Source organism: Cataglyphis hispanica, chromosome 2 (assembly GCF_021464435.1).
Source record: "Cataglyphis hispanica isolate Lineage 1 chromosome 2, ULB_Chis1_1.0, whole genome shotgun sequence".
In the NCBI taxonomy this organism is placed as follows: domain Eukaryota; kingdom Metazoa; phylum Arthropoda; class Insecta; order Hymenoptera; family Formicidae; genus Cataglyphis; species Cataglyphis hispanica.
Window position 1 is genome coordinate 15,504,194 of NC_065955.1, and position 19,288 is coordinate 15,523,481.

Consider the following 19,288-nt stretch of genomic DNA (forward strand, 5'->3'; position numbering starts at 1 on the left):
CGGCTTTATTATTCTCAGGACGATACTCGAACAGTAAGGAGGTAAAACGCGAGACACTTTATCAAATAAATCGGGCAATGAATGCTATCTCAAATGTTTGTCGAAATATTTTTAATATAATAAAATGATATATAGTAATTATATTACGTGCGGGTGCGTGTTATAGGTTTTGATTATTATAGATATTACGCGTATCGTAATCAAATATTACGAATATCGTCGGTTCATTTATTTGTCGCGTTTACTCGCGAATTTTAAACCATGATTTGTTTTATAATTTAATCGTTGATTTACATCGAAACTTTGTCTATCTTTCTGCGTTTTGAATAATTTTTTTTATTGAAAGTCTGCGCAAAATGCGCTAGTAATACAATTTGTTTTTCTTCTGCATTAAAAAAACGATTAACGATAACTTTATTAACGACTCTTTTGATCGTGATTATTTACATTATTATGAAATTTATTAAGTTCTATAATTGAATGTTTGATGTCTTGATGTTTGATTATTAATAGTAAATAATTGCGTCATAAATTTTTGCGAAAAAGCTTTATCTATTCTAAAAATTTCTAGTAATTTTCTTATTATACGCATATTTTGGACATTTTCGTGTAATTCCATATAATATTTTGTATAAAATTTTAGATAATATTTTGTAAAATGCGAAAGATTTATACATAATTTAAAGGGAAATCAGAGTAGGTTATATTTTGTATATTAAATTTATTTGGTATATTATATTTATTATTTCGTTTATGTTAAAATAAAAATAAAAACAAAATAAATCTTATCCTGAGAAATAAGGAAAAGGAAAAATAAAACCTATCCTCACATATTTTTCCTCCTCGACAATATCTCCACCTTAACGAAGGCATTTGCCGGGTGAGGGGGTTTGAGTACTCTAATGAACCTAAGAGCTATCCCGGCGGTAACATGTAACGTTTTTAAGTGAAGCTTGATCGTTTTGAAACCGATTAACGATGTCTTATATTCCGTCTTAGTTATTAAAAGTATTTAAATTATTAGATTAATCAATGAAATATTTCAAGTAAGCATCTGATGATTAATCAGGGCAAAAAATCTTGTGAAGTCAAAATAGCGTCAAAAACGCAGCGTGCACTTTAAATTATTTATATTATTATTAATGTATTATTATATGTATTTATATTAATCAACTTCTCTCAAAATCTATTTTTGATTGAATATATATTTATGGCAAATTCAATCGCTCAAAGCGATCAAATCTGTTTCACTTGAAAACGCTAATAGTTGCCGGTAGGGTCACTCATGCCGGACAGGTCGAAGAAGAAGAAGAAGAGAGATACCGTAATTATTACATATTTATTATAACAATTTTTTTAAATAACATACAAGCAAAAGAATAATCGAGAGAATAGAGAGAAAAAGGACTCAAAAATATTTCCATACCCCTCTCGGAACGTTTAGATACGTGACATACAAAAAATTTATTTTTGAGAAACAGAAGTTTATTCTACTATAATTTTCTTATAGTTAGTCCTATAATTTTTTTCTTTAGTCCTATAGTTTTGTAATTTTTTATTTTTAAAGAATTTTAATTATTAGTATTAATTAATTTTTTCCTGTCAATATAATCGCTCGATAATAAGTATATATTGTCAGATTTTTAAATAATATTATACGAAAAATCGAGATATCTTTTGTAATATTGGTTGGAGCGTAAAAATTAGCAGTAAAAATTAAGAATTTCTTTTATATTTCGTGGCGTGCTACACAAAACTTTAATTAAAAAGCCGGAAATACAAAAAAAAATCTACTTATCCATACTTCTACTTATTCATACTTATCCAATACTTGGATATATCTTTATATGACAAACGAAAAATTATAATGTCCAAAACGCGAAAATTCTATTATAATTATTTTATTTTTCTATAGTTCCAACCTTGTGTTAGTTTTAACCAAATCCATGGAGTTTTAATCATTAATAGCGTTAATTAATTTTTCACATACACATACCTATTTATAAAATTAGTTATATGTAATATAATAATATGTATAACTCTAATTACCTTTTTTTTTCATAAATATTCTATTATCGATAATGTTTAATAATACCGTCAATCAATGTCAACATCAAATAAATAGTTTTTATATCCGACTTTATAAAGTTCTCAACTTAAACTCTTAGCGAAATTGATAACAGGTGAAAAGAATTGCGGTTACTGCTAATGAGAACATATATATTTTCTAACACAGAATAAATAATATACAATGTCAGCCACTCACGAAGTAAGCGCAATGATAGAACCAATCAGCATAGCGAAAAAAAGGTCTTAATATTTCGATACAAACTGAATTCATTTAGTTAACATGCCTTTTTTGAAGAGGATATAATTTTTAATCACTAATAACTCGGATGTATTGTCGTTGTCTATACATTGAAATATATATGCAATTTTCTTACAATTTGATTTTTGATATATGTAATTATATAAAAGAAAATGCATGATTTCTGGAACACACTATATATTGCTGCTTCATGGCCTCAACCCCGTTTCTATGCTGAACGGCACTCGCGCACTCGCCTGTCGTCTCTTTCGCCTGTCGGCTCTTCCTTTCGCGCCGCTGTTGGCGAAACAATATATCGGGTGACCCGTAAAAAACAGAATTAAAATTTATACTTGAAACGTTTTAGCTAATGAAATATATATTAGACGGAAAATAAAAGGGAGTTTAAACTTAATTTTAATCAAAATTTTATTAAAATCCAAATACTTTGTTATTCTTTTTTCAAGATCCTGCCAAATAAATAGACTCTCTTGGCCTTCTGTGAAATATATAGCTTTCAAATTTATTTTTTTTGTCACAACACCTCTTTGATTGCCTTTTATATTTCTACGTTAAAATATCGCATGTTTCATGCTCACCCGTTGTACATTGCATCGAGGAGTCCAGCGACCGCCTAACCGCGCGCCTCCGAGTTTGAGTCTAGAACGAGACTCGAGTCTGGAAAGGAGAATGGGGGTTGGGAACGGTTCGAACGTTTCGGAATCTCCGTTACCGCTTTCTCGTATAAGGGCGACTACTCTTCGATATCCTGGTAGCTGGGCTGGGATCGCAACCGAGAAACCGTTCGCTCGGGAAAAACGTGCAGCGTGTAGCGCCATGTGGGCGATGATGTAAGAAGTGCATTTATCGTCGACAATGTATGAAAAATGTGTATGTGTATAAGACTTTAGAAATGCACGAAATAAGAACATTATTATTAAGCGATATATAACATAAAGCGATAAAAATTCGGTATTGTTTAAAAAATTTGCTATTATATATATAAAACATACTATAGTTTATTCTTTATTCTTTTCATTAGATAGGTGAAAAAAAGAGAATGAAAACTGCTGCAACAACAAAATATGCAAAAGTTTGATTTTTTGCTTTGATGATTAACAATTAAACATAATTTATATTAAATTTTATAATATTACTAAAGTATATGAGAGAAATATTACAGTAATAAATATAAAAAATCAAGAACAATCTTCTTGGAAATATATAAACAAAAAAATATTATATATAAGCTTTATCTGGATCCCTAATAATAAGAAAGACTATATGTAGATACTTGTGAAAACTTTATTGCACTTGTAGAAGATTCTTTCAATGATTTATCATATTTATATCATTGCAGAAAAAAAGCGATAATTTTACAATAATTTAAATTATTACATTATTATATTCTATAACGTTATGTAAAAAAAACGAATAAATCAACAGCATGTTATGTAGAGCAAAATTGATAAAATTACACACAATTTTTCATAGTATTTTTTATTCATGCTCACATTTTTACAGATACATGTTATATGTTACGCTTCGTCGTAAAAAAATTAAAATTGAATATCATCGAAGCTATGAGAGAGAAATCATAGATCACACAGTGCGAGAATTATAGTATTTTTAGTGTGATAACAGGAATATAAATTACATATTCGGATAAATTCGTCGACACCCCGTTTATGTCTCTCGAATCCGCAACTCTTTCATCGCGAGTCTGAATTCGAAAAAGCGAGATCGGTCGTGACAGCCGCAAAGGGTGAGTGAACTCGCACGCGACGTTATCGCGTCCGCCGAGCAGCGCTAATTCGACGTCAAACGGACGTGTCACGTCGCATCGCGTCGCGTCGCGTCGCGTCGCGTCGCGACGCGCTGCTCTCGACTCGAAGCCGACGTCCGTCGCGCCGCTCGTGTCACAGGAATCCAAAAACGCGCGGGAATATGTCGGAGCCCAATGTGTGCACACGAGGAATCTGTTGTCTCCACCTATATCTTGTACATTTGATTTCTTTTCCGTGTAGACGAGTGTCAGGTATAAGTCCGACATGCAAACGTGCTCGCGCTCTCTTCCTTTTTTTGTGTCAAATATACGGAATGTGTGGATAGATACAAATGTGCGACACCGTCATCTCGCTGCATAGTTTGTTTCGTCTACTTCTATTTATAAATTCATTATTCGATCCAATGTACGATTGTATCCACCTATCTTTCTCTTTTGTTATCTCATTTGCTCGCCAACAATAAATAGAGGAAAATGGAAAATGATATTTCATAGAATGTATAACGATAATAACACGTGTGTTATTCTCAAAGTGATATGTGAAAAGATGTATAATAATATTTTATATTATGATTGTAAGTAACTATATAATTATTAAAGGACTTTTTCACAAAGTTTTTAATGATTCATAAAAATATCGCGATCTAAAATTATTTTTATTATATCACGTCATTTATATTATAAAGTTTGCATTCTTTGTCAGCAACAGATATATATATATATATATATATATATATATATATATATATATCATAACTCATATATAATATTGTAATAAAATTACATAAATGAGTTTAATGTTTAAATATAAACATTATAAATAAAATTTAGTATAGCAGGAAGAAACAAATTATTCACAAAGTTAAGGATGCAAGCACGATTATTAAAAATCCCAGAAAAGGTAAAATATTATAATTATTTAAAATCATTAGGATCGAGAAAAAAAAGTTACATTAGCATAAACTAATAATTATGTCGAAAATTGGATTGTTTCATCAAACACTCATGTACCGTGTTCAATTGTACGACACAGTGTCGTACACACATCTCTGTATCTTTTTGGTGAAAAGCATCCATAAATATCTATGAGGCAAATCTTTGTCGATGACGGCGGCGAGACTCTCTCTCTCTCTCTCTCTCTCTCTCTCTCGATGTACAGAGCGCGGCCGACCGACCGTAAATCGTCGGTCGATGCGCGGGCTCGATTTACGCATGTAATGGACGTCGCCTCGTTAAAGTCGTTCCGCTGGACGGCTCTCGATGTGGCACGGTGCTATATAGTAGAGACACGAGGTGAGACACAAGGTGTGGCAGAAGAGATGGTCGGAACGCGCGATACGAAGCGCGAAACGAGCGCCTACGATCAGAGGAACGTTTCCCGCCACGAGAGAGGTGCGTAAGATCGACTGCAATTTTTTGCACTGTCATGTCAGTCCCGCGTGTAGTAGAAATGATTAACCGCACCGCGATGAACAGCCATCCGTGATGAAAGGTCAAATGGCGCATTATGACTGTAATTTATCACGATCGGCAATGATGATTGCGCATTATGGCGAAAAGGTGCGAATGTGTGTGTGTATACTATTTATGTACGTAAGATATTTAATTACATGTATATAAGAGATCATGGCGATTTTTTTTCGCGTTTAATAGAGATGTCTCGATGATTAACTAATAGCAAGCCGCAAAATACATCTCGTAAATATAAAAATAACACTTTTACTTAAAGACACTTAAAGCCACATCGCTGTGAAAGGAATAAATTTTCATGATTAATTTGTATAATTATATAATTAAAACATTTAATCCATGGAAAATTTATTGGAATGGATAATAATAATAAATTTATTTCTCTCTCTGAGAAATCTGACACATTTAAAGTAACTATTATAAAATAATATTTAGAGTAAATTTTTTTCTTATCTACTGTTGTAACTCTAATTTGTATGAAAATTTCAAGATATGAAGAAAGCCAAAGAATTGTTATTATCTATAATGCGCGTGTACATAAAATATATAAAACATTTTGAATTGATGACAAATTTTAATCGTTCTTAAAAAATCGAAAATAAATCATAATTTAGAGTAGGGTAAATATGAAAATAGTTGTTTCTCTTCTCGCCCTACTAATCGTAAGAATCGTTATAATAAAACAAAATGCGAGCAGAAGAGCCGGTAGGTTTTTAATGCGGAATTCGATTCATTGGTCGATACCTACAATTCAGCCCTCCACATTATACCACATTTTACTTTTAGGTGATTATAACACCTACATTTGCGAACTATCGCGCATCAATGACCAATCTGCTACCAGTTACACGTTGCATGGCGCGTGTCCGCGACACCAAATATTCACGAATGCGCCGAAATGCGTGTCGCGTATAAAAACCTGCATTGCGGTTGTTACACGGCCAAGCTCTCCCGGCTCGCTGTACGGCAAATCGTTCGTGCGTGTCGCCGCATTTATTGCAAAATCCGTAATGTCACATTCCGCGGTTACCGATCCGTTACCATCGACGCGCCGACGACGCGTCGTGACGCGTCGAAAAACGCGGATGATTGATCGATCACGGAAAGCGCGTGCAAATGCGACTGGGGAGAGAAAAAAAAAAAAGAAAAAAAAAACAAAAACAAAAGCCATGTAAAATAAGAGGAGAAAGACGCGAGTGCCGTTAATAAATAGACGTGATCGATCGTCTGATCAATTACGATTGCCCAAAAACAGGGGCAATATTTCGCGAAAATGGATACAATTATCGCCGTCGGAGAATGTCATTTTATAACATACTATATGCTTTTCTGAAGAAAAATTACATCTTGCTTTTCAGATTTCTTGTATCCAAAGGTTTTCCGATTTTCTTTCTTCTTTTTTCTCTTCTTTCTTACCTTTTTCTTCTTTCCAATTACGAGCATGATTTATTTAAATAAAAATATAACATTATTTTTATCAACTTTTTAATATTGAACCTTAAAAATGAAACTATCTTGAAATTATCTTTCTAATTCTTAAATTGTAAAATGTTAACATGACGTTAAAATTCAATAAAAAATTATCTATATATTTTATAAATACAGAGTATTTTTTAAATGCCTTTAAATTGAATAATTTTTTCTTTTAAATATTGGTGTCTAGTGACGCCTTTCTGAAGAAGCTAGGCATTAGTTTTAGCTTTGTTAAACGCCTTAATTTGTTTATATAAGTCAATTCCTCGCAATATTTAGCGCAAAAAGAAGTTATAAGGATAGTTGTAGCCAAAAATTTAATTTAGTTTACAAAATATTTTATACTTTAATTTAACATAATTTTACATAAACTATATATGAAATATCTTATAAAATATTTATTTTTTGCTTACCTCAATATTTTTATGCAACAACCAATTATTTATATATATATAATTAAATATCAACATTGTCAATACTTGTGCTATGTAATTATAATCTTATCGTTTAATACACAACTTTTAGTAACCCGTAAATATTTGATATAATAAATAGTTATGTAGCTTTGTGATAAGCTATTAGCTTCTACTCTGAAATATATAAAACGATATACACATAGAATGATATGCGGAACATGGCGGCGATAATGATGGAGCTATTTCAACATTACGCATTCTACCGCCCTTCGCGCAACAGAATATAAAATTACAGTGAGCACACACATGTGAATACGCGCACGTATGTGTGCGTAATGCGACATTGACGATACCCATTGACGATTATATGCACACAATCCGCCATTATGTTCGCGTCTTTGATACAAAATTCCGCGTGTACTACCAAAACGCGTTTATTAAATTAAGTACACTACAGCACGCGGAATATTTCGGAAATCATGAAACATCCTTTAATGAGAATTTTAACTAAAAGTGTGTGAGACCTTTGAGAATTTATCGTGCTATTACACAAAATAACTGTGCGTTATTTTATGGATATGTTGTAAAAATAGAAAAGATTTTAATTTATTTTAAATTATCATTTTTCAAAAATATTTTATAACAAATAAATGCTATCGAGATAGTCTGGATAAGATAATCTTTTTTGCGATAATTTCACGATAAAATAAAAGATATTCTTTAAAAGGGTTGAAAAAATCGAGTCACGTTGGCGTCCCGATGCTCATCATCCCCTCAGCTCGTTTCTGTCGCGACCCTCTTCGAGCTTTTATTTATGAGATGGCGTCGCGCGGCGTCCGCGAACGATATTAATTCGAGCCCCTAAACGAGCAAAGAAACTCCTAGTCGCACGCGACGACACGTGCCGCATTGGAAAGAGAGAAACGAATGAAAGAAACACATACAGACGTTGCGTGTTGCGCTCGACAGTGCGGGATCAAAATCGGCCGCGATCACTATGATCCAATTGATTTGCAATTGGTAAGATAATAGGGGATTTGACTACGTAGAACAGATTGTGATATCGTTGAACATAACAAAAAATTGCAGAAGAAGCCAGGAATTTTCATAGAGATTAAAAATAAAAGCATTTCTATTTTTTTCTTATTAATAGAGATGTTGAAATTCTTAATAAATTATAGTTCTTTATTTCTTGTGCTTTATTATATTTTATATCTCTTTTATAGAACTCTAATAATCTTAATAATTTATTTTTAATAATATTTTTTTACATTTTTTCTTTCTTAGATATATTGATTTTAGAGAAATAAATTTTAAAACTGATTAATATATTTGCATGCTCGCAATGTCAGAATTAATTATTCTGATGACGAAAAGAAAATATATAATAATGGCATATAAAATAATTTTGTGAAACATAATTCGTCAGGGACAAAGTAAACGAATTTTAAAATAAAATATAAACACATTTTAAATTTATATATTCTTGCAATATTTTTTACATCTTAATATATGTAAATATAAATTTTAATCAATCATATATAGTATAATATAATCTAATAATGAATGTATGTCTCAAACAAAGCTTTTCAAACACGAAAGTATATATATATATATATGAATTATTATTTAACTAGATAATAATGTAATCGAGAAATTTTATTTCCCTGCTAAGTATGTACGTATTACATGTTAGTCATCGAGAGTTAAATGAATTAGCAGCCGAGTAGCTGTGCAAAAAGTGGAACAAAAAAGTCACATGCGCGGCTCACACGCCTCATTGAGATTCATCGCGGTAAATTCGAGCAAAGTCTTCTTCGTGATTGACCGATCGGGAAGGAACATAGGGTAGGGGGAAGGTGGAAGAAGAGCATTGTATAAACTCTCCGAATGGGGTCCGTACGTGAACGCACGTGCGTCACGATCGGATTAGGGGACCAGCGACCTCGTACACGCGCCTGCGTAAGCGGCAGGTGCCGAACAAACAAGCGCCCCTTCAGCTCCTCTTCCGCCCCGCGAGATTCCCGATGGCACACCCTCGCCACGAAGGACGATCCTAATGCCTTTAATCGAGTACACCAGGATGGTGAAGGGTGACACGGCGAAACTTTCGATGATTCATCTCTTTCAATGATGCGTGGCATCGTGACGCCACGATCACGTCATGAGATGATCTAATCTCCTTTTTGTTGAAAACTTTTCATCGAGAATGCAGGAGAGTGAATAGATATATTTGTTGCAATAAAATTCAGTCGCATAAAGTTTTTTCGCGAATATATAGATTTTTTGGCATGAACATTATCTGAAAAATTCTTTTTTTTTCTACGTAGATTCTTATTTATCAATATTTATATATATAATTCGCTCGATGAATGCATTATATCTTAATCGATGATTTTTAATCTCAATTTTTTGAACACCCGATAGAGCCTCCAGACGATCGTGGATCTCGGAACGAGTGCGGGGACGTGAAACGGCGAAGAGCGAAACGAGGCGGCAATGACGAGTCGGCGGTAAGAGGGAACGATGAAAGAGAGAGCGAAAAGGGAGAAAGAAAAAGAGAGAGAGAGAGAGAGAGAGAGACGGAGAAAATACCGACGGCATTGGACGTCGCGTCGTTAACGGTAACGACGGCCACCGATTGTCCCAACGACGTTGGTTCTCGTTCTCTCCCCCCCCCTCTCTCTCTCTCTTCCATCCCTCGATCCGACGATGCCCTGCGACGAGTTTCGCCTTATTGCCGCGATAAATATAAAGCCTACTTCGCCAGATCGCCTATTCACCCTTTGGCCACCTTCTTTGCTGCTCGTGTTATTTATGCGGTTGAGGACAGATTTTTTTTCGATGAAATATGCCTTTTTCAAAACGACTTTGCAAAAAAAGACACGTAACTTCTTCATTCTCAATTAAAATAATAAAAAGTAAAATTTCCGATATATAATTTGTTTAAAAAAATTAATTTGACGTCGCGGATGTGTGCGAAGAGTCCGTGCTTATTTGTCTTTTTTTCTTAATCGGAACGATATTGCAAGAATGATTGCGAAAGCGCTGCTAAAGCTTGAGACGGCTAACGATAATAAAATATGAAATCGCAATAACGTGGGGCTCTCGTAAGTTTATTAAGATCGTCGTTGGCGCTCGATTACGAGGCCGATATTATGGCCCGGGGACAGGGAATTGACATTAGAGATATTAGAGTGTCGGCGTTCGCGCCGCCGCCATCGTTATCATCGTCCGGCCGCGTTTAATTCCCGGCGGGCTAAATATCGGAGTGACGTCGGCGATCGCGCCGACAGACCGTGTCATTAAGCTTATCGCTTGTACACGAGCAGCCGTCTGTCACCAACCGCATCGCATCTCTTTCCTGAAATAGAATCTTAGACACGTGTGAACATTGAACTCTGAAACGTTGTCTGTCTAACATTAATCGCTTCTTCGTATCAGGTGTCTGACTAAGATAATCACTAACTACTTGACCCGAAACGTCATTGTATTGTCTTTTTCCAAGAGATAGCACTTTTATATATACATATAAAAACAATTGTACGTGCTTTCTTTATATTTTGTCCATAAAAATATCTTGATAAGATCATCGAAAAATAAATATTTTGCGAGAAATTTCATATAAATATAGTTTATGTCAAATTAAAGTACAAAATATCTCGTAAAATATTGATTTTTTGGTTATCTTATGTATACTCTTATTAATTTTTTACGCTGAATATTGCGGGGAATCGATTTACATAAAAAATTAGGGTAGTTTTATTTAAAAAAATTAGGAAAACTTGACTTTTCTATAACTTTGAAAAATAACATTAATTAAAATTTAAGATTATCATCATATTTTTTCCTCTCAAAATCCTCTTATCAATTTTATCTGAAATATCTTTTTTGTACAATGTCAGGTTTCGGAGAAAGCACTTTGTAAAACCTTATATATATATATTTGAAACACTCTATACATGTATATTATAAAAGATGTTTTTAAAACATTTACATACACAATGTATAAAAATCTCTTTTCTTTTAACTATGAATAATTGTGTTCCATCAATGAAAAATAGCATATCACACTGTCAATCGTGCAATTGAAAGTACAAAGGTAGAAAATTCTGCACTTCTATTATTGATAATGTAGTTGTGGATTTAATTGGACAAAATATACATGTGAGAGATATAAATTCAAAATTTTTTACTTTACCTGGTTCGTATTATTTGTCACGTACTCACATCGCGCGAGTCGACAGATCGATTGACGGGGCGACGTGCGCCAAGATCGTCGACGTTCTCGTCGCTGACCTGAATATTTCACCGCCACGTCACTGTGACGGCCATTCGACATTCGAGGTGTTGGAGTTCCAGCTCGTGGCGTCGTTATCTTCGTCTGTCGGATTCGTGCCAATTTGAGAAATATTGCGAAATATTAGAAAAATTAAAAAGACGCGTGCATTCTTCGAGTCTTTTCTCTTTCTCTCTCCCTCCCTCTCTCTCTCTCTCTCTCTCTCTCTCTCTTTCTCTTTCTTTTTCTTTCTCTGTTTTTCTTTTTCTCTTTCGCGAGATTTCATCTATAATAAACAAGCAATCTCGCTATCATTTATCACAAAGCAATTAAATAGATGCTTACTAAAAATAAAAAAATATATATGTTTAAAAAAATAGTTTTTTTGTCTAAAATAAAATATTTTTAATTTTTTTACTAGAAGGGCAAAGTAAAATTCATTAATGTGAGATTAATGTTACAGAACATTACCGATATTGCAGACGCGTTAAAGAGAATCTCTCTCGGATCGAGCCTTGCCCGACCCCATGAGAGGGGAAACATTAAAGATATTAGAGGCGTTAAAGAGATACGCCAATGTCGTATTTTCGTGACAGGAGGGTGCAAAACGCCTCCAGGGGACTTCTCATATACTACTTGCGTCGTCCTAAACTCCACGTGCTCGAGACGTGCATGAATCTGCGTATATGTATATACGCGCACTGATGTAATTAGAGTTGTACGCGCCTGTGGCGAGAATCTAACATCGCCATTTTGCCGCAAAATGATATATATCTATAAGTAAAATTAATTATAATACGTACGCGTAATGATAATAAATATAATTAAAAGATTTATATTTATAATTTAATTATATTTATAATTATAATATATTTATAATATATATATAAAATAAATTTATATTTATATTTATTTATATTTATTTAGATTTATATTTATAATATAATTAAAGATAAATATAATTATATAATTATAAGATAAAATTATAATTATAAGATTTTAATTTAATAGAAATTTGACCCTTAAAAATAATCGCATATGCTTGTTTGGAGTTTATTATAAATTTTTTGTTTATATAATAGAAAAGTAAAAATTAATTAATTTTTTAATTTACAATTTGATAAGAAAAAAAGACAGAAAAGATAAAACAAAAAAAAAAGAAAGTTTCATTAAATATTGATCGTAAGATAACTTTTGCGCAGAAGACTTGTCTCGCATAAAATCTTTTTTATAGAAAAAGCTATGCTTAATAACTCTAAACGTCAAGAATAATAATTAGACACAATTCCAAATTTTCGATTTTGTAACAACGTGCCACCTTTGTGATTTGTAATCTAGTTACGACTCTGTATGCGCTCTCGCGACGCGTGGCCGCGCGTACACGCGCGCGTGTGTATGTACACGCGCCGGGACTTGACAACGCGCCAGCTGTCACTCGCCGTTTACGCCGTTAATGAATAGGCGACGCAGCGGGAGCGGCGGTCGCGGGGGCGTTCGCTCGATTACCAAGATTAAAGAGTCGCGTCGTGAAAATCGATAAGCGTTATATTCGCAGCATGATGCGGCGCTATATCGAAAGAGCGCGGGCACACAACGCACACATTTTTAGATTAATAATTAACACAAAATAATGTGGGATAAATTGTGTTGCCTAAGACGGTAAGCTTTCTTCGGCAATTGTTATCGAGCTTTTGGAAGTTATGACATCGTTATGAAATTTCTCTATCGTGTCTTCTAAGTCTTATAGTTTTATAGTGCCTTTTTATACTTCAGAGTCGGTTCATTGCTCTACTTATTTAGTCTTAACTATAAATACGATTATTTAGTACGGAATTTAGTTTTTGACCGATATGCATTTTCGAAATTTTTATTTCTTTATCAATTAATTTGTCATGACATTGAATAAAATTTTTGAATGTAATTTTTAAAAATCAAAGTAATTTAATAGTACACCTAGTATATTTCGCATAATTTCTCTTTCTAATGTGCAAACCACATTATTATTTATTAAGCCTTAACAATCATATTTGCATGAAAAGATACTAATTACGTTAATTATAATTGAACTTAATTTTTTTAAATTGTACCTATCGATATATGCAATTTGAAAAAAGATTATATTTCTAATGATATTAAGAAAAATATATTTAAAATTTATAAGATATTTGAATATAATATTTGTACAGTGTGTACCTATATTAAAAATATTTATTATATTAAAACAACTATCATGCATTGCAAAAAAATAAGATACAGAAAAATATTAATTGATTTTATAGTTATACAGTGTTAATTATTCATATAAAGAAACTTCTTTTTATATAAGAAAGTTTAGAATTTAAATACTAAATTTTTGTTTAAAGGTCGATTAAAGGTCTTCTTCTATGATAAAAAAAATAATCTCAAATCTAAAAAAAAAATGGAATTATCAATGGCCGTTTACTCTAGGGAACTTGTAAAAGGGAAGCAAGAAACGCGCGACCACTCGGCACTTCGCGGCCACCCGTAGCGTGAAACGGTCGGAAGCGTCGCCGCTCACAAGCGGAGGCTGCTGGCTTCCGTTCTGCCGCCCCCCGACCTCGTCCCGTCATCCGCTCGTTCGCTCGCGCCTCACCACCCCCGGCCACCTTTCCGCTCCCCGGTTAGTCTCACCGAGTGCGCCATCGCGCTCCCCCATCCCACGTGCCTCAGCAAGCGCGCGTCCGCCACCCCGAGTCGAGTCGAGTCGCGCTACATCTCGCCCCATCCCACCAGTCGTAACCGTTTTCCGTCCCCTCGTCTGCCGCCACGAGCCGCCACTCTGCGCGCACAGCCGCGCTTAAGTATCCTCCATCCCCTGCGCGTCCCATCCCATCCCAACTCGTCCCATCTCAACCCAACTCGTCCCATCCCGAGCGACCGACCGTCCCCGAGCTCACCCCCGCCCACGGTTTCCCGCCGATATTTCCCGCCGGTGAACGGGCAACTACTGACCCGGGTCCTGCTTCTCGCTACTCCCCTGCCCTCCCATCACGCTCGTCGTTCCGACAGGAACTTCGATCTCCTCCTCCGCCCCCGTCCAATCTCACAGAATTCTTTCTCTTTCTCGCTCATCGCTCTTTTGTCTCTTGGTGGTCTAGCTCACTCTTATTTGTTAGGTATGTGTGTTTCTATTCCCCCTTCCCTCTTTTTCCTCACTCTTTCTCGTTCTATTTCAATCTTCATCTTCCTCTTTCGTTTATCCTCCAAAGCATCATTGCACTTTCTCTGTGGCCAAGACAGAGTCCAAGAGAATTCGGACGAGTCCGCACAAGGGACGAAACTTTCGCCATCGGGCGAGAACGCGAGGGAATTGAAAGAAGAAGAGAGAAAGGTAGAAAGAGAAAAAGAGTGAGAGAGAGAGAGAGAGTGAGAGAGAGAGAGAGAGAGAGAGAGAGAAAGAGAGAGAAAAGAACCGACTCGGTCGCGTAATAAGCAAGTGAGCCGCCGCACCGTAGGTGGCACAAGATCCTGGAAGCGACTCGTTCCTTTTTTCCTCCTCTCTTTCACGCTCCCTCTTTGTACTTTTTTTTTTATCTTTTCTCCACTCCCCTCATCTATTCTTTTCGCGCTCGTTTCAGAGCTCTCGCGTTCTCTTCATCTCCTGTTCTTTTCGATCTGCCTTTTCTCTCACGTGCAACGAGTGCACTTTTGGGCGAAGGGAAATTTAGGAATCGGAGAGGAGAGAGAAAAAATACATACTTCCTAAATTATCAGTTCATCCAACACAGAGTGCAATCCCGAAGGATGAAATATATGTTATATCTCGATTGATAATTTTGATGATGAGAAAATCACGCATTTATATATAGCTTTAAAAAATCGAATTGAAATATGATTAATTTTTTTTTCTTTGATTTTTTTACGCTATTTCAAATTGCTATTTTTGCCGCTTATTAATTCGCCTCACAAAGTTATCGAGTAAGTCACATCATGATATAATTGACAACGAATTGTGTCGGTATTTGTAATTATATAGAAATATAATTGTGGTTAGTATAAGTATTTTATTTTATATAATAATATGACATATTGTAATAGATTTTTATGCAAAAGTTTAGAGCTTCTATATATAACGACCTATAAGACTGTGCAATGCAATACCAATTGCAATTGTAAATAAAATAATAATGTGAAAAATAATTGGCGAGAAATAGATTGGAAATGTGTAAAAAAATTCAATAATTACAGTAAGATGTGCCTTGCATTTTTTAAATACTTTATTTATATATATTTGGTCATTTATTTCTTCGTAAAATTTGTCGACATACACTCGCATCCCTAATTAGAACTTTTACTCTTACAATTAGAGCTGTCACCGTTGCCCCAAATACATGGTGGCACGTGCGCCTGCAAGATCATCGCTCGGAAGGGCTGCAACTTAGGGGGTTGCGTACTCGTATCGAAAGGTCCTACAGATGATCGGGATGCAGCAGCAGGCCGGACATTGAGCAGCCTAATCTCTATGACAAACACTTGACTGGCAAAGCTAGCAGGCCACCCTTGACGTCGTTGTTAATGTCGCCGGGGAGAGGGGGAGATGACGCACAGGGGGTGGCATCAGGCGTGGCATGATGGCTCTGACAGCCGCAGATGGCACTTGCCGGCTTGTTTGTCATAAAATCCCCCCCGGGTTCGGAGTCGCCATCACTGTCGACCATAGCTGGCTCGCACGAGCACCCTTGTGGACTATAGTCCTCGCACGGACGATGAAACGGGGGCGAGAAAAATGTCGCTGTAATCGCGTGGGCGAGCCGAGTTTGCGCGACTCTTTTTTCCGCATTTCTTATCGCGCGTAATTATGTGACATATGTGCGCGCCACCGCGCACGACCGATAGCGAGCGAGGACCGCAAGAAGGTTTTCGCGTGGGCAACGTTTACGTCAATGTTTAGATGAAAAACAATGCCTCGACTCATCCTGCGATCTACCTCGCGCGCAACCCGCGCTACCGATAAACAAAAATACAACATTCGGGCGTCACACTCGTTTCACCTGCGTCGATCGTCATGCGGATAATCGTTAATAAAGCAAATGACATGCTTCGCGTAATCCATTTCTTTAGAGGCTTATATCAAAAAACCTAGCAAATTGTCAAAAACTATTTCAATTAATTTATTTGAATTAGTTTTGATGAATTTTGTAATATTAATTTGAATAAAAATTAAATAATTTCAATCAAAATGCGATAGAGAAATAAAATTTTCATTATAAAATTATCGCGGCTAAAATATTACTACTATTATATGTTGCAATAGCAAACACTTGAACTGCTATAAAAAAAAAAGTTCTTGCGCACCTTGTAATAGAGCGACAAAGCGGCACTAAATTAATTTTGACCGGACGAGGTAAGACCATTAAGACCATTTTACGACCGCAGCCTTTACGCACTCGCGCACCGATCCTGGGCTAATCAATTTCGTTACACGTGAATAATTGACATCATGCTCTCGCCCCGCGTAATCGGCAGACCGCGAGTGAGGATGAATAGCACTTAAAAAAAAAGATAATCGAATTTGTGCGTCATCAGGGTTCGGCTGAGGCTCGATCGATGCTACAATAATCAAGGATCGAAATTCATATGATTTCTCACACGGTTGCGGCAAAATATATCTTATGCCAATCATTATTTTATTATCACGAGCAGAGATTTACTTCAAAGGGATTTACTGAAGAATGTATATTTGAAATTTAATTGTGCATTCTTGAAAAGTAATAATAAATATATAATATTACTTAAGATAATAGATATATAATTTTTTGCAAATAATTATTGGTGAAAGATTTAGTTTTTCATGAGAATTTGATGGTTCTTTAATTTACAATGACTTCAACGAGACCTTTTTCATCACTAAAAATAACGCGTCGGTGCACGTCTACTTCGGCGCGCTTTTCCTCGCGAGCGAGGTCGTGCGTCGCGACAGAGTTTCCGCCGCCGTCGCGGCGTGCGGTTGCGCGCGTAGTCGCTCTTTCGAAGGAACCGACGGAGCTCGTCATTTCAGCGAGAATAGAACGAGGTCGTGAACCAGACGTCGGACGGTCGAAAGAGCGGGCGAGCGTGCGAGATTGACGGAAGGTAAAAGAGAGAGACGGAGGTATCAAGCGAACACGGAAAAGTAGAGAGAGAGAGAGAGAGGGGGGGAGGATGGCGGAAGGGAGCGAGAGGAGAGTGAGAAAGAGAGAGGGAGAGAGAGCTTCGTTACGAAATCATTTTGTCGGCGGTGCGATGGATCGATCGCAGCCATTTTGCATGCGGACCCCGAAGTACCCGTGCTCAATGATTAATTCCTCAACCACAGTGTTCCCTTCTACCGGAGGAATATCGTCGGCGGACAGAACGAGTTTTCGCTTAAAGCTTGAATCTTCCGGTTCTAGTGGCGCGTTACATTTGCGATGAGAACTTCATGTTTTTTAGCACTTTATCTCGATTATACGGAACGATGATAATATGAGGATCATCGCTCCTAGATTTGGATAATTAAGTATTATTCCATAATGGATCATAAGTTTTCGGTGTCATAAATTTCTTTCATAAGAAATATGTAAGATTTCCCAAAGAAAATCTTTTAAAAGAGCAAAAAAGTTGTGACACATTAAAACTTAAATAGCCTAAATCGATCTTTTTTTTTTTTTACTTTAATTTTTATTGCAATACGTATACTACGATAGAAATTATACTATTGTTGATATTATAGATAATACTCATTATAGTATTATTGCTGATCTACATCGCAAATAAATAAAAAGAGAAAAAGGGAGAGAAAGATTTTATATAATTGTACAATGTATGATAAAAGATTTTGTTTTGCGTCTCTTATCAACGCGAGGTATTTCCAACTGCGCCGCGAAGTTCGAATGTTACCTGTATTAATATCCAATCCAGGTTTTTAGTTTACAAAACTCGGGCTTCAGACTGGGATCGCGGCCATGTTATTTCGCTAGCCGGTCAGCCAGATCAAACATCGCGTAATTATGTATTTTACAAAATGAACGTTGTAATTCGAATATCGTACTTCCGGCTAATTTGGGCGCATTACTGTTTCCTAAAAAATGGATCGATACCTGCCTGCATAATTATCGCTGACCGATGTGACGGACAATGACTACAATGACTAGATGTTGATAGACGCGGTTACTGTTATATTTTGTGCCGTAAATAATAATATAATAATGAGATGTATAATATTGATTTTGTATATAATAAATTTTATATATAATCCCGTTTATGTTTTATTAAATAGAAATCAATATACAATTTTAAAAACGAAGAAACTTGTAAAAGAAGAAAAGTACGCACTGTAGTAGCTAGTATAATTTCGAAAGCTAAAAGTATCTTGAATGAAATAAAAAAAAAACATATCAATGTAGTGCAGTGTACATAACAAAATACTGTCACGTTGTAACTTGTGCTGATCCATTGTATATAATACTCGAAATGATATGTAAAAAAGGCGAAAAACGAAAACATCACAAAAGCCGGATGCCGGAATTTCGGCAGCGCTGCGTTCAACTCCGGATAACATCGGTGTGCGCGCACAC

The 19,288-nt window shown here is 35.5% G+C and overlaps 1 protein-coding gene across 3 annotated transcripts in view; it reads left to right on the plus strand.

Annotated features, from left to right (window-relative positions):
* Positions 1 to 16,726, plus strand: part of LOC126858503 (uncharacterized) — a 44,846-nt gene extending 28,120 nt beyond the window's left edge. Inside the window, exons 1-3 of one of the 3 annotated variants that reach the window (XM_050608887.1) lie at positions 5,237 to 5,486; positions 9,881 to 9,966; positions 12,196 to 12,476. In XM_050608887.1, the coding sequence (XP_050464844.1) occupies positions 5,246 to 5,486; positions 9,881 to 9,966; positions 12,196 to 12,408 (540 nt within the window). In that variant the 5' untranslated portion in view covers positions 5,237 to 5,245 and the 3' untranslated portion in view covers positions 12,409 to 12,476. Of the gene's footprint in view, positions 1 to 5,236; positions 5,487 to 9,880; positions 9,967 to 12,195; positions 12,477 to 16,060 lie in introns of those variants that run through there. The other 2 variants (XR_007688682.1, XR_007688683.1) reach the window with 2 other exon arrangements.
* Positions 16,727 to 19,288: the final 2,562 nt, after the last annotated feature.